Genomic DNA, 20,368 nt, shown 5'->3' with positions numbered 1-20,368 from the left:
ATACTGCTGACAGCAGGCAGAACTTGGTAACACAGAATGAGCCTGATTTTAAAGTGGCAATGGGGCACAATCTTGAATCTTTCAATGTGTGAAAAACACTGCCTTCCATTCTCTGCAACTTCTTTGCCTTATTTGTTGGAAACACTTCCCTTTATTTCCCTCAAAGAAACAAAACAGTTTTTTACTGTTTAGAAATTTATACAGTAACTGCAACCTACAACATTGCCTCTGGGGGAGAGGGATAATAGGACTACACAGAATACGGTTGCACATTGAGTTTTCTTTTAAAAAGTACATCATTACGACCTTCTACAAAATCTTTTACTTATTCTGTAAACAAAGAGGGGCCAAGTTATGTTTGGGCCCAGTAAGCTATAAGGGCTTCAATTTATTCATCATGGTGTAACAATTTCAAAGCAGCCATTTAAAGCTCCTGATTACGTGGCCTATGAAAGAGAAAATCTCAACTTGAAGAAATACAAAAAACAGGTCACTGCATTACAGCTGCAACCACGACAGGTTTAACTCAAAGAGCAACCATACCAACTCCACACTTAGCAAGACTAAAGTTGTAAACATTTGAATGCAAAAACCCCATGAAACTATGATTTACTTCAGGAAGACAGTAATGTCCAAAGCAGCATCAATATTTTCCATCTTTGCTCCCCCTGGAGGAGAAGTCCAGGTAAGAGTGCTTAGAGAAGAGCCTTAAAAGGCAGCAAAATACTCCTGCTGCATGGCACAAGGAAGGCAAACTTCACTGTCCTCACAGAGCAAGGCAAAGAGAAGCACGAAAGGTACCAGAAGGATTTTGCGCTCATCCTCGCTGGTCTCTGCCTTCATATGAGTGCGAGTGGCCTGGGGGCTGACCGAGGTCTCATAGGCAGGCACCATGGGGGACCCGGAGCGGTCCAGAGACAGGTTAGTGATGCTGGCTGACCTGCAGGGGACAGAGAACAATTCCATTGTAAGTACTCATCGTGTGGTGCTTCACCATAGCAGGCCTTTATCTTGTAGCATACTAAAAAACAGCTCAATCCTAGGACACTGTTTACTCTTGTCAGTACAGACTGCTTAATGCTTCCTCCCTTGTCAAAGCAGAAGAAAGGCTCCCTAGGAAGCAAGTGAATTGCTTTGGAACTGCTAAGGTAAGCATAAGCCTCTGTAAAGATCTTGTATGAAGCAGCTGGAACTAAGTTTAGGCACACCAATTCATACATGTCTGTATTTAAATTGACTGGGGAAGGGATGGCATGCTGGGTAATTAGAAGCTCCAGCACTTTGGAAACAAGACAAATGTCAGCAAGGGTGGCCAACACCCAGATCCCTGTAACAGAGCACTGAGATTTCATCCTCTCCTTGTCCCATTTAAAATTCCTTGTCCTCAGCTCTCAAATACATGGCTGAAAACTTGCAGAGTCTGAAGTTTGAGCACGTGTTCCCCAGAGTGGCTAAACCATTTTCTGAAGCTGGAGTCACTGCAGTGGGCAATCCCCCTTGTACTGTGACATGGAGCACCCCCCTTATCTCAGCACAGCTGTTAGGAAATCTTGGCTGTGCACCCCAGCACAAACACACAGTTTTGCAATTATCATTGCGAAGTTACAAATGCAAACAAGTTCCAGATACCTTCTGTTCCATTAACCCACAACTAGACCTGAGACTGAATAACCAGAGTGCAACTTCTCATCATATAGCAGCAATTGCAATGTAACCTATCAGTGCTAAGAGCACTCTAAGGAGTGAGAATGGAAAACACTTCTGCATACATCAACAGGGAAACTCAAAATGCCAGTGCTGAACTGACTGAAGAGGCTTGCACCAATCTCATGAAAACAGTTGCCAGCCTCTAGCCTTTGGAACAAAACTTTGGTAACTTTGGAGAACTTGCTAACTGGCTAACAGACATACTATAATTATTCCCAAAAATTCTCCATGGATGATGTGGCTCAGTCCAGGCATGAAAAAAGCAATGCCACCCTATTTCTGTTTTTTTTTTTTTCTTTCTGATTACTGCAGAGTAATGCACCTTAACAGAAAGCATCCTAATGCACAAGATGAGGCTGACATGGAAGTCCATAACTAAGCACTCCTGCCAGTTGTTTTGCAACATCTGCCTTAACTGTGCCACATACCTGTAAGCAGCAGGGATTTTTTATTTGGGTGTGAGCAAGTTAGAACAGTGAGATTTCATATCTGTGTCTTTATCATCATGAATTATATTGGGGCCTTTATTATATACATGTTTTTTAGAAACAGAGAGGGAGATTTTGCCATGGAAATGCTTATCCTTTAGAAGGACCTGCAAGGGAGCAGTTTGAACCCTGCTTGCAACATTTGACTGTTCTGCTGGGGTTTTCCCCCCTTCATAAAAACCAAGACTGAGTACAAATAACACATTTCCCACCCACGGGGAAAACAAATAGCAATATGTAACTTCTGTTACCTGCCTCTAAATGCACTCAACCTGCATATTTTCTGCTTCATTTCCTCTAGAAAGAGGAATAGTCAAGTTTCTCTCAAAGAAATGGCTACAGCTGCTTTGAGAAGATCTAAAGGCTAACATCACTTAACCTAAAGCCAGCAGCTTGTTTTCCAAAGGTTCAGAATTTTTAACAGATACATTATACCTCATCATTACACATGTCCAAACAAACAAGTACTTTTGGTGACGCCATGAACAGCCAGAGTTAAAATTTCACTTGAATAAGCAATCTGGGCCTGTCAGATCAAGATTAGAACCATCCTACTACCACATATTTGAGCAAACAGCAAAAGCCTTTTAAAATAGAGGTATATTCAATCAGGAAGCAGGAGACCATCCTCAAGGTTTCAGACATTTCTTGACGTCACAGCAGTTATTTAACATTGGACTTTTAATTCTGGACTCCTTGCCATGTTTGCCCAATATTGATTTTTGGTACTCATTTATTCACCAGTATTTTACTCCCCCAGGTGAGATCTTTGGGTCTCAGATGTAGAGTCAGTGTGCATCTCCTCCTAACCATTCCCATCACCCAGACGAATAAAGGCTGCAAGCAGACCATTCTCCAAAAGGCACACCCAGCACCCTTCTCAGCACACCCAGCACCCTTCTCAGCTGAGTTCCCCTGTCTTCACTGATCCTGCCAGATCCCTCCAAACTGCTAAACATTGTGTATTCCTCTAACACCAATGCAAAGAAATTGCTGAATGTCCCAATTCCAGTTTGGAAATCTGGATTATCTTTGCTCTGTTCCTCACCTCTCTGCCTTACCTTCATTTCCTTAATTTAACCATAAGAGAAGCATTGCAACCAGCACCATAGTAGAAGCACTGTGAAGTGGGAGCTACTTGTACTTCTAATACCAGCCTATTTAGTGGGATTAAGCTCAAGTACTCACAAATTACACTAAAGCTCTCATGAACACTTTCAAGTTCATCCCAACACTCTTGCAAAAAGATCTATGAAGGGATTTTAGCCTAAGGAAGCTTGGTAATTTAAACAAGATTACCCTTAATGGAAGAGCAAAGGAAGCAGATGGGGATGCACACAAACAAACAAAAACTACACTTCTGCTCCTCCTTGACCTGAGTCTTTTTGTCTCCCGTCACCAAATAGGTGTTATTCCCTTTTCTTCAGCTTCCTCAGAACTGTACTTTTCTTAGCCATTTACTTCCCCTCCTGTCCTCTTCACCACCACTCCTGCTTGACAAAGTCAGAAGCAAACTACAGGCCCTGAGAAGCAGTACATTTGTTAAAATGAACACATACACAAATGATTCTTCCTTACCACTCCATATGGGCAGTGAGATGTCCCATCTTAGACATGAAACAGCACTTTCAGTAAAAATGAGCCTGGAAACCCAGGTGTTACAGCAATGAGTATGCTAGGAGTGCATCCAGAACAGAAAATACTCAGAAATTATTAGTTTACCTGTTTCTAGCTGGTGACTTCCCTGCATCCTCCTGGACAGACCCAAGGCGTGCAGACAACGTGGTAGCTGAAGAGTCTGGGTGAATCAAACTGCAGGGAAAGGAGCATGGCAGAGATGTTTGAGATATCTGTGACATCCAGCACATCAGAACAACTGTAATTAAAGTACAGTTAATTGTCATGATACCTCTCACATCAATGATTGTTCAATCAACAAGGGAACAGGGAGAGCTTAGAGCTTTCCCCATCTGTAGGCCAAAGGTATCTGGAAGACAGTGCTCCTGTCTTCTTCCAAACTCAACTCTTGAACAATACAGACTATTCCTACTTCCTTCATTATTCTGCCTTCCCACCTGCTTCCCCTATTTCCCTTTCTTACACCTCTTCCTTTCCTACAGGCTGCTAGTAGAGGCTTTGGCACTAGATCTCTCCCGTATACCATCTTTGCAATCCAAGCAACGCTATCCCATAGCTACTGCTAGACAGCTTTTGCCAAGACAGCCTGACAACCTTCTGTAACTGTTTAACCTGATCCCAATCTCCTTCTGTTTCCATCCCAGGAGAAGAACAGCAGATGTTTGAGCACATCTAAAGAAATTCCTGTCGGCAAAACTGTATCAGACTTAAGCCGCTACAGGCCAACTGATACAGCCACGCTGCTGTGCTCTAGCACAATAAATGCTCCTAGCATGATAAATGCTCTTCATGAGAAACTGTAAGCAATGCAGCTTTGCCTGGGTAGCTGTACTTATCCCAGAGTACACCACCCCTTCACTTTTAAAGGACATGGCCCTTCAAATTAGTTAAAGCAGGAACTCTGTGTTCCACCTGTTCGAAGAGCAGAGCCACGTCTGACAAGTACATGCACCATCAGTCTCCCCAAATGCTTTTCTCACTGCTTTGCAGCATCTTATCTCAGATAGATTATTTTGGAAAGAGAAAACTGCCGGGTTTTCTTTTGAAACAAACTACTCCTCATGCAGAAGCCACTATTAGAACACAACCTCTGCTCCATTACAAAGTTGTGAGTTATCAGTTCCCATCGTGGCACCATTTAAATTCAGTATCTTGTGTTTAAATATCTTAAGGTCAATCAGGAACTTACCAAACAGTATTTAAGAAAAGCACTGTAACCCACTGCAAAGTGCAACAAGCACTGATGAAAATGTTAATCCTGCTAAAGCAACAATAAACCACCTAATCCCAAATCTCTCTTCCTCTCACACATAAAAGAGGTCCACATTTACTCAGTGTCTCTCAAAAGGACTGTGATATGAGTTATGAGTCTTTCAACAATAGGAATTATTTTGAGTGCTACAAATAAAGATATAGATTCTTTCTTTACATGCTCATGTCTACAGGCTGCTGAACTGTTGTTATAAAGGCACTAACAACACATCCGAAGACAAAACTAACAATACCTTTAGTATTTTGTACATTTGAAGAGAAGATTCTGAGAACATCTACTTATTTCCCAATTCAAAATTTGGTAGTATTTGTCCCATGCATTGTTACATTATCATTTTAAATGACCATAACATTAAACCAGAAGTACTTTTCTTTATTTAGGCCTAAACCTGATAATTTAAATGCTTCCAGACAGAAGCATCATATTCTGAAAAGCAACATGCAAGGCAAGAGCCAGGGTACTTTCTGAATACAGTAAATGGTTTGACAGGTTTTTTTTTTAAATGCTATCAGAAGAGCTGCTATGGGGCATATGTCACTAGCACTACCACTCAGATAAACAAAGGTTCTGACTCAAGACCTCCTCAGTAGTTTCACATCTGCCTGTTCTTCTGTTTTAGGGAAACGAGCACAAGTACCATACCTGACTATTTCTTCTTCCTCACAACACTAAATTAAATCAAGGTATTCTGAAAATAGCTTGCATAGAACTTGAGAAGTACAGTGTTCTTTTACTCATGGTCCAAAAATAAAGATTCCCTTATTTGAGACCAATAGGAATAAATATACTTTGAAAGGAGATTGGAGGATCTTTATAGGTCCTCTCTATTGTCCACTTCATCTGAAACAGGTGGTTACTTCCATCACTTCTCTTTTACCTACACAGAGAGCATTTCTTATGTTCTCTTGCCCCACCTGAAATGTGACAGGTAAAGCACCAGTGTTACATTGACTTGCCTCTCAATACAGTGGTGGTTAGATGGTGTGATTTTGGTTCTGTTTTTTTAAATTCTGAATACAAAAGCCTGCTCTGTCACTGGTACAGAATCACTGAATCAGTACATTAAATGAAGAACTGCAAAGAAATTAAAACTTCACTAGAAATGTTTCCATATTTCAACATGAAGAGAAGAATATTGCAAGCAAGCACAGAATTAGATTCTTCTTACATGAGTTGGAATCTAAGTTTACTAGGTGGAAACCACCAGCTTTTGTCTAGGCAGCTTTCAGCCTGAGAACAGTTGAGATTGCAGAGCTGAGCATGCAGCCATTGCCTTTACCTTTGCCAGGTCAGATCCTCCTCCAGGAAGATGTTGCGGCTGGCTTTGCGGCTCCCAACCGGTGTGCGCGGCTCGCCGGGATCCAGCACGGACACAGAGCACGCAGAATCCGACAGCGCGTTCAAGTCTTCTCCAATGGAGTTGCTGTCTGTGGAGTGTGCGTAGCTTAAGGCTATTTTCCGACAGTAAGTGCAGGCTCGGAGATCCCCTACGGAAAAGGGAACCAGAGAGTGTAAGCAAACAGAAACAAATAGAACTCTGTTCCTGCAGGATCAGAGGTGTATAGTGGCGGAAACAGAAGGATTTTCTGTTTCAAAACCTCTTTGCAAGTCTAATTCTCATACTCTCTTAAAGGGCAAAACCCTGGATAATTACACACTCAGGGAGTTTTTCCAGGGCAAATGGTACCTAACACAAGATCAGTAAAAGAGGAGAGAGAAGAGAGGCAAGGAGAGGAAGAGGGAGGGAGGGAGGGAGGGAGGGAGGGAGGGAGGGAGGGAGGGAGGGAGGGAGGGAGGGAGGGAGGGAGGGAGGGAGGGAGGGAGGGAGGGAGGGAGGGAGGGAGGGAGGGAGGGAGGGAGGGAGGGAGGGAGGGAGGACACACGTGCCCACTGAAATGATGGCAGAACAGCCAGTCAGATATGACACTGCAGGCTGATGTCTAGAATTTGGTAACTGGTATTTGAATGATTTTCCCCTGACCCTCAATTAAAACATGTGGCTCATACTTTAATACTACTGTTACTCAGAGCAGCTTTTCCTCAGGCATACTTTATTGTACTGCACACTCTTGTTCAATAGTGGCCATATTTGTTTTGTAGTGTGGTAAAATTAGCAGGCATGGCATAATCCACCATCTTTCATAGAGAAACTGGTAGAATTAGGTCCTGTGATTCTTTTTTCTTGTTTTTAAGCCCACTACAGATCTGTACAGCATTTTCTAGAAGATGCCAGGATCTCAGATGCAGTAAACCAAACAGAGCTGAGCACACAGAGACTGCTCTGTTTCTCAGTAAATAAACCCTACCTGTGTAGCCCATGAATTTTCCAGGGATTTCCTGATTGCAGCATCGACTACAAAAGATCTGCCCACAAAGTCGACAGTGGTGCCTCCTTCGGAAAGTGGTGAATTTCTCACTACAGTCATAACATTCTTTGCACTGGCTGTCAGGCATCCAGTACTGCTTCAAGTCACTGTCCTACAAGAGAAGACAGCAGATAAAAGCTTTTTCTTTTGTAAATAAGAAAGCATGTTTAGTTTCATGATTCTTTGTAGACTATGCCTATGGAAAAGAAGATTTTATATATTCACATATCCATGCACATGTATACACACTCTTGCATAAAAGCACACAAAGGATTTTTCATGTGGTTTTACAGGGAGTCAGAAGGCTGAGAGCTCTGAATTAAGAGAATAAACCCAGTAGGACTTTGCCTCCTTGATCCAAGATGAAAGCAAAGCAGAATAAAATTATCGTAGGATGTAGCGAGAAGTCAAAAATAAACAAATATATGAAGTCATGATTGCCCTCACCTCTCATTTGCCCCCAGCACATGAGAGGTCCTCAACTAGCACAATTTAATAATGAGAAGGAAAAAAATCCACCACATATCAATTGAAGCTCTTATCTAGGAATAAATTGAGTTATCAGAAATTATCACTGCAGGAAGATCATTTCAACAGCTAATATTGGGATATGTTTTGAAAGGATTATAGATACATGTAAAAAGTTTTATTATTTGATCGCATTTTCAACACTTCAGTAAATAGCTGTAAAAGTCCACAACTGATCTTGTTTCAAAACTCCAGGTTAACTGCTATGTGAAGAAAACTGAAATTCACATTCAGCAGACAACAACATATATTAATTAACAGCACTGGTATAGCCACAGGAAAAACATAATCTTAAAAACAGAGAGTTAAAACTTCCATTGGTGTAGAAGCTATAGAGCAAGACAAATTCTCAATTGTGATTCTGAGCACACCAGCTGCAGCTCCCATGGATGGACACAACTGCTAATGGTCACATGACAGCTCTGCCTGTGCAACACTCTTTGCTAGAGTTCAGTTCTGGCAAAAAGCCTTTTCAGAGGGACTGAATACACCAGGTTTTTCTTAGGAAGAGAAACTGCTGCAAGCATTATCTCAAAACAACCAGATAAGAGAGTAATCATACAAAAGAAAGGTGATCCCTGCTCTCGTTTTCACATAATCATAAAAACCCACTGGGTTTTATTTTAAATTGGGATTTATTTTTGGATATTCACAAACTAAAGTTTGACATAGCTGCTAGACCAATTTTGAGACCAAAGCAGTTATGATCAACAACACAATACTTTCATGCTGTCCTCAGGCAAGAAAACCCACACATAAAGAAGCTGAAGTCTGCTCAAGACAGTCTAGTGTTTTAGAGAATCTAGAATCACTTTTTAAGATAAACACTGAGCTTCAAGCAGGGAAAATTGGAGTGAAGAGCTTTGCCAAGGAACTGCTGCAAAGCTGCAGGGGATGCTATATAACAGTTTCTTTTTCAACATGCATAATAAGCCAGGTCTCTGGATCTACCACATAGAGAAGGCCTGTTCCAAACACCAGTGCTGTGCCCCACATGCATGTGACTGTGTCCAGAAACCCAGTCACTGCTGGTCACACCTCCCAACTCTCTGCCCTCCTTGCAGGCTGTTATTATCATGAGGGAGGGTTCAGAACAGAAGTTTGGCCTGCCTTAGCAGTAAGGCTCATTAGAAAAGCACCTTCCAGAATCTGATACAAGCTTTCTACAAAAGTAAAGAGGTCTCCTGCAGAGACAGGCCAAGCCCACAGCAGGAACAAATTGTTACCTGAAGCGACTCAAGCAAAACATGGCTGCAGTCAAGAGCAGTGATGCATTACCTTTTTAACAGAAGTCAGCATGCTGACAACTAACAGATTGTTTCCAGAAGACCTGGTCATATTCATTTACTGCTGTATCCTGTCTGTTTCAGCACTCCTCCAGTAGCTTCAAATACATCTGAAAATCTCTAGGGCCTTCAGAAGTTGCCACAAACTGAAATATTAGTAAGGGGCATACTCCATGCCCTGCTTACTGCAATGAAAGGCTTCTGCTTCACTCTCAAAAATCTTGCCCTTTCTATCAAAGATTATTCTTACAAGCAGAACAGCACTGGAAGCTAAGTAAGTTTTCTCAAAGTCTACCTATAAAAGCTATCAAGCCAAAAGCTGTTTCCTTCCTCTACCAGTTTTTAATTAAATGTACTTTTGCCTGTTCATGTCTTGCCCACAGACATAGCTATTTATACCGTCACTTATAAATAGGTGTGGATTCTTTCCTCAACTAGAGCCTCTTCTTAAAGGTATGGTCCAACTCAGCAGATAGAGATGAAATCAGCAAGTCAGTAGCAACCACCAGACTCTTGTCTATAATAGAGACTGATTAATGGGGCACACCTTTCAAGCAAATATTGCTGACCAATCAGTACCACAGTAAGTAGCAGATTTAAACCACTCCAAGAACTCTCATCATTTTTTGTGACAGTTAATGTGTTTCACCTGTCCATGGTTAGCCTTCTAGGGAGAAAACTATTAAGAGGTTTTTTTTCACTAGACTGGGTAACACATAAATGGGAAGGAGTCTAAAAAGAGAGCATCTGGTCCAAGCACAAGAAGCCAAGTAAACACAATGATTCACTCCCCCAATACGACAGATGTTTGGCAAGTCAAAAGTCAGCATCAAATGAAATTGTTTCCCCTGAATTCACACAATGCTTTTTGAGTTTATTCACTCATCCTTCAAACATCTAGAAAAAATAATCCCCATGATGTATCTAAAAAAAAAAGCTCAGAAAAGCCCAGTAAAGAGTTAATTTTCTAGATGGTTTGGCCTACAAATCCTTGTAGAGAAGTACCTGGCTCTTCCCCTCCATGATTTCTTTGAGGCGTTTTAAAACAGTGCTGAGGCTTCTTAACTGAACTGCAGTCCGAGGATCATGACCTCCGAGAGGTGGTTCTACTTTCCTCCGATTGTCTGGAAGGGAAGAGAGAGCAATATTCATTCCTTCCATGATACATCAACATTCACATCGCAACACAAAGCCCAATTAGAGAGAAAAACATTCACATATATATGCATTTTACAAAGTTACAATGTGTATGGCTCATTGCCCTTGATGCCAGATAGTTTGCTGTGACTGACATTTTAAATACCACCCTCTGTGTTTACAAGAAGCCATTTAAGTTCTCTGAGAATGAAAACATCTTTCAAAGAAGATTTTCAACCTACTAGATGAAGCTTGTAGTAGTCTGTTACGAAGCACTGAGGTCTCATTTTTAAATGCCCTCTAGGATACAAATACTTGCAAAATAATTGCTACAATATACACATTCATTCTAGGAGTAGTACAAGTAAATGCTTTGACCTGAACTTATTTATAAATTATTACAGCAAAAAATCAGGACTCCATTGCTCAGTTCCTATTAAAAACAGTAATTCAGAAGTTCACGTTTTTGAGGGGTTTGGGGTTTTTTTTGTTTAGTTTTTTTCCCTAACAAAAACAGCAGGTTGTTGAGAACTTGTACAGTCATTCTTGATTAACTATAGCAAAAAGACTTCCTGAATAAAAATGCAATGCAGCTAATTTCTTTTACTTTGAAGCATTGCTGAACAAATTACAAATACGCTCCTTCTCTCCAGGAAGATTTGAAATCACAGCTCTCTATTTACCTAAACACTTAAACATTTTCAGAGTCTCTTTCCTAGATTAATAACTTTCTGAATAGTTTAAAGTTTCTTACCAGCTTCGTTGCTGTCCATCTGACTAGAGTTTTATTTAGCTTGCCCCTAGCACAGGAAGAGCAGACATGGCTGCTCCCTGTTTACTGCCTGAGCTCTCCCTGATGTCAGCAGAACGCTGACAGCTCTGCCTGAAGCCCGTTAACTGTTGCTGTGCAGTAAGGGCTACGCTACTGTTCTGTGAGCAGCAGACCACAGCCCTCCCTTAACGGGACTAAAACTGTGGGATTCCATGCCTCCTCTTCAGCTTCTTAGGAGGTATTTTTAGTCAATCAGCCCACACTCTGCTGCTATGTACAACAAAGAATGCACATTTTCCTTTTTAAGAAAAGAAATCCATTTCTGTAACTGGCCACTTGGACTTGATTTCTTTTTAAAAATCAAACAGACTTTTGGGCAGTACGAAGTTCAGTATTTTAGGGTGATTAAGGGAACCTTCATATTTCAGGAAGACATTGATAATACTAGAGAAACCTTTGGCTCCTCCTTACTTCTATCACAAGATCTGTGCTGTGTTTACTTCCTGATACTTCCTCTGAATTCAAGAGTATCTCCTTTCCAGGAATGTTGCTTCCAATTCAAAGAATTATCAGATCTACTGCCTAACTACCAATAAATTTTGTCAGGCAAGTGACTTCCAAAAACAAACATACACAGCACTGAGGAAATGCCACAGGTAACTCCACACTGGTTCTTGTTAGTTAAATGCCCTTTCCTCTGTTGCATAAAACAATGTCAGAATGATGTCACTCACATAAGAAAAAGTATGCCATCAGCAGTAGCAGCACATGGCCAAGCTGTTTATACTAGAGAAACTGACTGATACCCAGATTAAAATTCAGCTGGTTCTTTTCCTTCTCAATAATGAGGTTTCTCCCTTACTGAGGAAAAACACTGTATAGCAAGAAAGTAAGAAGTGAACATTCCTGCAGTAAAGGAAACACTGTCTAAAACACCATCCTTCAAAAAGAATTTCCAGGTTCAATCTTAGGTTAACTCTTACCCCTGATCCAAACTGCATTATTATAAGTTAATTTTTAACTTCTACAGCTAAAAAAAACAGTTAATTTATTTCAACAGTAAACATCATCCTTCCTATATGCATTTACGGTTGCTGATCCTTGGAAAAACCTAAGGAAAAAAACTCTAAAGTATAGAAGTATGTTTTCACAGAGTTTCATGATTCTACAGTATTTTAGCATTCATTTTACAGTGAATGACAAGGCAAAAACACCACAAGAACTACTTTGTTGCAACCTATAGTTTCAGTTTATAGGAGAACTGACCATACTGAACTACACAAAAGGTAGAGATTCACACAGTTTCAACAATAAAAAAACACCCCTGCCAGAGATACTAGTTTTGCCAATACGAAACATCCCAAATTGTTTTCTAATTACTTGCTGCCACAGCGTAAAATTTCATATTCAATTTCACTTTCACAGTTCAAATATCACATCTTCCTCAAATCACTGCCATAAAAAGTACTGCCATGAAAAGTAGGAAAACTGCCCTTAACTTCATTTTATAGCATGCATTTTCATGTTCCAAAATCTTTTTGATTAGAAAAGATGCTGTAGTAGTACTTCACGCTCCACAATGGTTTCCAGTAAGTACCACCTTCCTGAGGCCTTCTTCCCTATATGATCATTGGCCATTCCTTTGCTCCTGCTAAGCTCCTTTGCCACTCCCTATCACTGCCAGTCCGCTACAATTGTCTAGCATTAACAGCATTATCCTGCATGACATGGTGACAAGCTAGAAGTGCTTTTACTACCCATGCTCCCTCTGCAGCAGTCAGCATTTCCAGTTCTCCTTAAACAGGATTTGCAAGCTGTGACATTATCTCAGTGACAATAGTCCCATTGTTGGACTATTTTGGTTCAATCCAGCACCTTGAAAGCCTTGATCTGACAGCACAGCACACACAATCCAACACAACCAGCACACAATGATGCAACAGACTACCCAAGAGAGGCCACAGGAGCCATTGAAGAGTCTCAGCACTGGTTCTTCAGCCACATAACCCTCAGAGCATCTCTGACATAAGCCAGGCACCCAATGCTCCTCCTATTTTCACAAAAGTCAGTAAGGAGCATTTTTGGGTAAGCAGTCCTGAAGGGAAGCACAGAACTCAAACCCTACACAACTGCTGCCAGACAGTGTCCTCCAAAAGCCACCATCCCTCCATGCTGTTCTGCACTTGCAGCTGTCAGACAGCATGGTCCCCAAGCACTGAGATGCGCTGCACAGACACCACAAGCTAATGGACATATGAGGGGTGAGGGTCAGCATCTTCAGGAGCAATTTCATGTCATCATTATTTAGAGGCACTAGAAGCAACCTTTTATTTATTTATTCCTTTCAGTTTGCTTAACTTAAAAAATTATTTAAGATCAAGTAGGCTAGGGAGACCTTTGTGAAGTGCTTATATATTTTCCTGCCTACACCTGCCCATGTTATTAAGTATCTAAGTAATGGCAAAGCCTAGAGAGACATTCACAGGCCTGTGGACACAGGGCTACAAGAAAACTTAATTAAACACCTCTCTGTCACTGAAGTCAGTGGGTGACCCAATTTACCAATCTGGATGTTTAAGTAAATCCCATCAATTATTTTCCTGCTTTTCACCATTTAGATATGATAATAATTTCTAAGATTATTTGTGCAGGCCAGCATCAGCTGCAATAGCAGAAATAAAATTCTCTGCTACTCAAAGACAATCCTCAAAGACCTAATTATTCAGCACCACTTAAGGTCAAAAAAGGAAAGAAAAAGAATTTTCTAAAGTTTGCTTCAAAAAACCCAATGCCTGATTTTTAGAGAAGGAAACTGCAAGTATTTTTCCCTCTCTTCAAATAAAGTGAGATGGCCTAAAACACTCCCCCAAACCTTCTCACTAATCCAATACACTTTTACATGTGTCACACAGAGCTCATGTTTGTTACAGCATCAAGGCTGCTCAGGAGAAAATACTCAATAGCAAGTCAGGCTGCTCAGCACAAGGTACCACAGAAATCTCTTCAAAAAAGTGAGCAGCAATTCCTGCTTGTCTTAACTTTACTTCTTTACAGGCTAATTCATTATCACATTTTTCTAAGCATATTTTTGTCCAAGCCCAGAGATCTGAATGGAGGTCCTGAAAAAGAGCTGGAATACTACAGAAACGGTTCCTCCCACACACCTTAAACTAAATCTTATTCCCTGGCTGCCCAATCCCAGAGGAAGTCAAACAGCAAGATTACTTCTGCCTTCTGAGTATCAAACAACACACTTCACCTGAAGATTTCTAATACCTAATCCCCAGGCAATTTCCAAGTGATTTACAGGAGGTACCAAGTAAAAGTAAATTGGCTTATCAACCAAGAGCACATGGTTGTTCTTGAGACATTTGAGAAAATTCTTTAAGAAAGAGCCCAAGCAAACAAAACAAAAACCCCACATTAATTAATTAATTAACCCCCTTAATTGGTTCGTTGGATGAAGTACAACTAAAAAGATCAAATACTACTAGAGGGCAAAGAGGAAGATGACGAACATGTTTAACCAAGCATGCAAATGACTCAGGTAAAAATGCTAGTTCTCAGTACTAGACTTTTGCCTGGCTACCAAAACGACAGGTCTTTCTGAAAATCCCATACACATTAACAACATTTAGGATCTGATTTGTTTGCACTAAGTACTACACTCTTGGAAATACTGCCTTGCACAAGATTGTTATCCAGTTTAGCAGTTTCCTCAAGGCTATCAGCAACAGCCAAGAGCAACCAGTCAGATCTCAAGAGGGACCCCTCTAATCTACTTCCTCACTCTTTCACATCTTCATAAAGCCATTACACAGTTGCACCTTTGAAATTACAATCAATCCATACAAAATTTGGCAACAATGTAGACAGGATTGAAAAAAACAATCTTAAGCACAACTTCCTATTCAATTCTCCTCAAAACAACTACAAGCAAAAACCTTCATTTACAACTCCCTTGAAGACCCAAACACCAAATCAATCCAGACTAAGCTCTAAAGTTAGAGCTAGCATGTGGATGTTAAGAAACTGTAGTCTCTCGAGACAAAGCAGAAATGGTCAGGATTGAAGTTCAGGTGACTTTAAAACACTGGATGTGTTTTGGCAGCCTCTTCTGTTCCAGACTGTTTTCCAATTAAAAAAGCAGGAGTTGCCTTGCTGGAACACCAAGAAGGGTGGAGGGTTATTAGGTTAAAGTGCAACCTCACTAACAGAAGCAGTGTAGCCTGATACTAAATTCTGCTATGAATCTAGACACTCAGTGAGCCTTTGCTCACATCCTTCCACCTCCCCCTGAAGCATCCTGGCTAGTGCAAAATTGCCTTATAGAACAAAGAGCTGAAATTACCCAGAGTTGCAGAAGATCTTCTTTGCAGCTCACCACTCAGTTGTTTTTTGTAAGGGATTGGTGATCTCAGAGACTGAGCCCTGGTGGGATGCTGAGGACTGGACCAGCCACCACTCAATGCTTGTGGATCACTCTGTCCTGCCTCTGCTCTCTCTGCTGGGGATGAAAGCCTGCCATCATCTAGAGTTGACAAAAAGCAAGAAACCACCTGTTCAGACATGATAAAGAAAACCAGTAGTACACACAAAGCTAAGGTTAAAAAACTCTCACAAACAGCTCTTTTGGATCATGATATAACAAAACAAATGAATTTTTAGTTTTAAAAGTACTATACACATCATAGAAACAGGACAGTAGGCTGTCTTCATGGTTCAGGCTATTTCAGAATCTCTCTAATGTGAAAAGTGTCAAAAAACCCTGGCAGATTATTCATGAATCCAAATGTGAATTATTCGTGCAAAATAGAATAGCTACACTTGACTATCAGCTTCTGCCTTGAAAAGAGATTTTCAGTTATTTTGCAAGCCAGTACTGAGGTCACAGTAAAATTACCAAAGCCTTTATTTTCCATCAGCAGATCAAGTATAGATAGGTTCTCATTGATTCCAGTAAGATCCACATTTCATGTGTTGTCTCAAGGTTGTTTTCCCATCCACTTAACAAAAGACATTGCTGACTCCAGCTACTTTTGTCAGAACAAAACAAGTGAAGCCAATATTAACCACATTTTATGCTACTTTCAATAAATTAGCAATGACAGGTGCTACTCTAGTATGCAAACTAATAGCAGTCATACCAAGTAATTATTTTTCATTCTGCATAAGAAGAGTCTGAACAGATTGGTTACACAAAAAGCTGTTTGGCTCTTTTCCCCCAGCTCAAACATTGCTGAAGTATGCTTAACAGAGCTGGATAATGAACAGACTAAACAAAAGCAGCTGACCAGCGTGCCATCTCTAGTAAAGGGATACACAGACTTTGCACAAAATCCAGGTGCATTCATTCACCGTTCTTAGCAGGATCTTTCTTTGAAACAAAAAGGAACTCACACAGTTCTTTTAGAGTTTGCTCACTGAGAACATATTTAATGACACATGCAGTACAAAGGCCAAAATCATGTAATACTTTTTAACATACAAAACTTTCACAACGCTTCAGACTTCTTGATGGGGAACACCTAAGCCATGCAAATTAAGTGTGGACTTCCTGCTTTATTGCAGGTCAGCTGTCACCCAGCTGCAGGTACGAGATGCACAGGAAGGTGAGAGGTGGATGAAGTCTGAAGTAAGAACTTGCACTGGAAGGACAAGCGCACATTTTGCTCATGCAGGCTGGCAGAGGGTTACTTCTACTTTCAGCCCAGAAAAAAAAATCACACAGGCAAAGGAAATTCTGATGTCAAGCTAAGAATCTATACAATAGTACCTGCTAACTGGCTTGTCTTAGACTTTCATGGGCAGCTACAGATTTCCAGCTGCAAGACACTGGCTATCTATCATAATAAAGCTCTCCTACACCATCCAAAAGCCAGATGCAACACCCCTCACAAAAGAGCTGACATCAGCCCTGTCACATTATGCTCTTATGTTCAGAGGTGTTCTTACAAGCAGCACACAGCACGCACAAGGCATGCCCACACATTCCCCCAGCACCCACCTTTGCTGAAACGGAAGAGATTTACAAAAGAACTGTAAGCTGATTTAAAAGGAGGCTCGTCCTGGTCAGGAGTCAGGGGTTTGAAGTGAGTGAGATGAGATGGGCTGCTGGGAGAACGAGGTAGGTCACTGCTAGAGTCCAGTGTCGGAGAGCGTTTCTCATCTGCAGCCATTTCAGGTGCCCTGGAAAGAGGTCAGCAACACACATTACACAAGGGGTGGTGAAACAGAACCTCCTCAGCCTTCTGAACAGGAGATGTCTCATTGGATCCTAGAGGACAGACATTCACCCAACTGATCACAGGCACCTACTATTAGCACAGATCAGAAATGCCAGAGAAGCCCATGCCCCCTGCCCAGGCACTGACAGAGAGCAGCACCTCTGCAGAGTGTAATTCAGAGTGCCTACTTAAACATCCAGAGCAACAAAATAAACAACCGCTACACCGATGACACACTGCAGCAGAGGTTTATGAGAACTTGAAGTTTTCAAATGGAGACTCTGCAGGCATACCACAAAGAAGTTTTAACTTTGACAGCTTTTCTCCTAATGTTGTGACCTCTGCAGCCCTTGTAACAAAACTGAAAACAGGCATGCCTGAGCAAGTACAAGGCAGACTTGTTGTTTGGCCAGGTTAACTTCAGAGTGAGAAGCAGAATGAACTACAAACAAAAACAGGACTGAAAGATTAATTTTGGTGGGAAACTGTTTCCCTCCCCTCTGCATTACAACACAGGTGCTTGTGCAGGTTACCAGGGAAGCAACTCAAACTGTGGTTTACTTGTTGTCAAATCTAACACCTTCAAACATCCTCGTTTTCAGGAGCAGCTCCATTTAGGAAAAAAAAGCAAAAACCCCAAACCACTTTCTGTATTAGAAGAAGCCATGCTTGTAAACCCTATTTTCTGTGTACCAAAGCTGTCATACAGCCAAGAGTCATACTTTTCCCCAACCCACATTCTTTAAGCTGATCAGACACCCCATTTCTTTCACAACACCTCACTCAGCCTGCATTTCTAGCCTGCTAGGCTAAGGTGCTTACTAACTTCATCTTTGTTTAAGAAAGATTTAGCGAAATGTTTGAGAGTAGGAACAGAGGCAGCTGAGCTGATGGAGCCTATGAGTGATGCCTGATTTTAACCTGTGGCAAGGATCAAAACCCCTTATGAAACTACTACCTGCCTAGCAGCTGATACCCACTTCTTCACGACATAACAATCTCCAGTTCCCACAGTTGTTCCCTAGAACTTACAGGCATGTATTGCTCACTAGAATATTTTCTTCCAAGTTCCAAGAAGCCACACTGAAAGAAATTTGTGCAGTCCAGAGAAAATCAACATGATCAGCAGGTGACACTGAAAGTGCTAACAAGCAGCTCATGTGGCAAAGTTTGACTTCTCCTACAATGAATGCCAAAAAGATGTATCTGCAAGTCATTCACATGACTGCTCAGTGGACTTCTGCTTGTTGCTCTGTACTTCAGCTCAGAGTTTTGCTATTCACATGTCCTCAGGAAAGAAAGCAGAGAGGCATCATTTACAAGAGAGCAGAGAGACATCATTTACTAAGTTTCAAAAGAAACTTTGTTCAGATTCTTTATGTAAGGCTGAGTGTCAGTCTTCCACATCCCTCTACGCTGTAAATCAGGGTATGTTGTTTTGTTGTTCATTTCATCAGTATTATTCAAACAGGTAATTTGAATGTACAGCAGAGTTCATGGAACATTTTCCTTGAAACACACTCTTCAGGTAAATTTGGAATTCTTTCTTCAATCTTAAGGGAACTAATAGTTTGCTTTTTAAATGCTGAACATACAACAAGGGTGTATCTTCACACACACTACCACATTGAAAATCCCACTATGAAGTCAGTTTTGTAGGAAACTATGTTCATACTTCAGCAACTGACTATAGCCTGGCAAGATAAGAGTTACAAGCAAGTCTCTGAATGTGCATTAAATATATATATGTGTATATATATATATATATATGTATATATGTGTGTGTGTGTGTGCTAATAGAAAAACTTGTGTTTCAAGGAGGAAAAAAACCATAAGTGCTTCTGTCACAGCAATATTGGTCCAATTAAAACTATTAAGAAGAATAGCATTATACCTAACATTAGCCCCAGAAACACCTAGATTTTCTGTGCTGTACAACACACTAGCTGTGGAATCTATCAGCCTTTCTATGCTTTAGCTGCCCCAATAAAGGGAAAATATTCCCCACTCCCACCACAAGAAACCAAGAAGTAGTCACTCCTTTGTATAATATGGGAAAGGGGAAAGCAAGGTGCACATATCGGTCAACAAGCAGAAAACCAGAGTACATTCCTCATAGGATCCTCACCAACAGTCACGGGGAATGTATCTAAGCCCCCTCGAAGCTGCAGCTTCAGCAATCACCAACTCACCACCGATCAAACACGGCGTGCGAGGGTGGCCGCCAGGCTCCCTCCCCACGCGCACTGCTGTTCCGGCAGAGCAGGGCCGGGACATCCCGCGTCCCACAGACCTGCCCACAGCGGCTCAGTGCCAGACGGACACGGCCCCTCCTTCCTGCACACACACACACTCCCGGGCACCCGGATAACACACTCCGGTGCAAAACCACCCGCAACTGGGACATAACTGCGTGACTGACAGCTTCACCTCCAACCTCGGCGCAAGAGACAGCTGCTCCGCTCTCCCCTCCGTGAAGGGGACAACGCCACCTTCCCCCGCCTGGCACGGCAGACCCGGAGATCACCTGCGACAGGAGGGCGCGGACGTGGCGGGCAGCGACCCCCGGAGAGCCGCCGCTGGTCGCCACCAGGGGCCGGCCGGCCCGGAGAATGCGGGCGGAGCAAGGGTGCCGCAGAGCGGTGCCAGCGGCGCCCGGCGGGCGGTGCTCACCTGCTGCCCGCGGCTGCTGCCGGTGCTGGGGCGGCACCGCCGCTCTTCCTTCACCGCCCGGCCCGGCCCGGCGGCGCCGCCAGCCCCGACCAACCGCCCGCCGACCGCGCCGCTCCCGCCCAGGCATCGCCAATCGAAGCTCCGCGCGCTCCACCCGTCGGCAGCGCCCGGCCCCGCCCCTCGGCCCTTCCCGGCTGCTCTGCCCGGGCGCGGCACACCGGGCTGCTGCCTCGGGAGCCGCTGGCAGTGCGGCGAGCCGATGTGTCCCCCGGG

At 42.2% G+C, this 20,368-nt stretch overlaps 1 protein-coding gene across 2 annotated transcripts in view; it reads right to left on the bottom strand.

The window, feature by feature from the left end:
• Positions 1–19,455, bottom strand: part of PIKFYVE (phosphoinositide kinase, FYVE-type zinc finger containing) — a 62,601-nt gene extending 43,146 nt beyond the window's left edge. The window contains exons 1-8 of one of the 2 annotated variants that reach the window (XM_054515410.1): positions 18,455–19,455; positions 17,203–17,384; positions 15,547–15,726; positions 10,292–10,410; positions 7,413–7,584; positions 6,386–6,593; positions 3,918–4,007; positions 802–940 (exon numbers count right to left, since the gene is read on the bottom strand). In XM_054515410.1, the coding sequence (XP_054371385.1) occupies positions 802–940; positions 3,918–4,007; positions 6,386–6,593; positions 7,413–7,584; positions 10,292–10,410; positions 15,547–15,726; positions 17,203–17,384; positions 18,455–18,639 (1,275 nt within the window). In that variant the 5' untranslated portion in view covers positions 18,640–19,455. Of the gene's footprint in view, positions 1–801; positions 941–3,917; positions 4,008–6,385; positions 6,594–7,412; positions 7,585–10,291; positions 10,411–15,546; positions 15,727–17,202; positions 17,391–18,454 lie in introns of those variants that run through there. The other variant, XM_036386572.2, reaches the window with a different exon arrangement.
• Positions 19,456–20,368: the final 913 nt, after the last annotated feature.

Source organism: Molothrus ater, chromosome 7 (genome assembly GCF_012460135.2).
Source record: "Molothrus ater isolate BHLD 08-10-18 breed brown headed cowbird chromosome 7, BPBGC_Mater_1.1, whole genome shotgun sequence".
Taxonomy (NCBI): Eukaryota; Metazoa; Chordata; class Aves; order Passeriformes; family Icteridae; genus Molothrus; species Molothrus ater.
The sequence above is the reverse complement of the archived record's forward strand: the minus strand, read 5'-3'. Positions and strand labels throughout refer to the sequence as shown.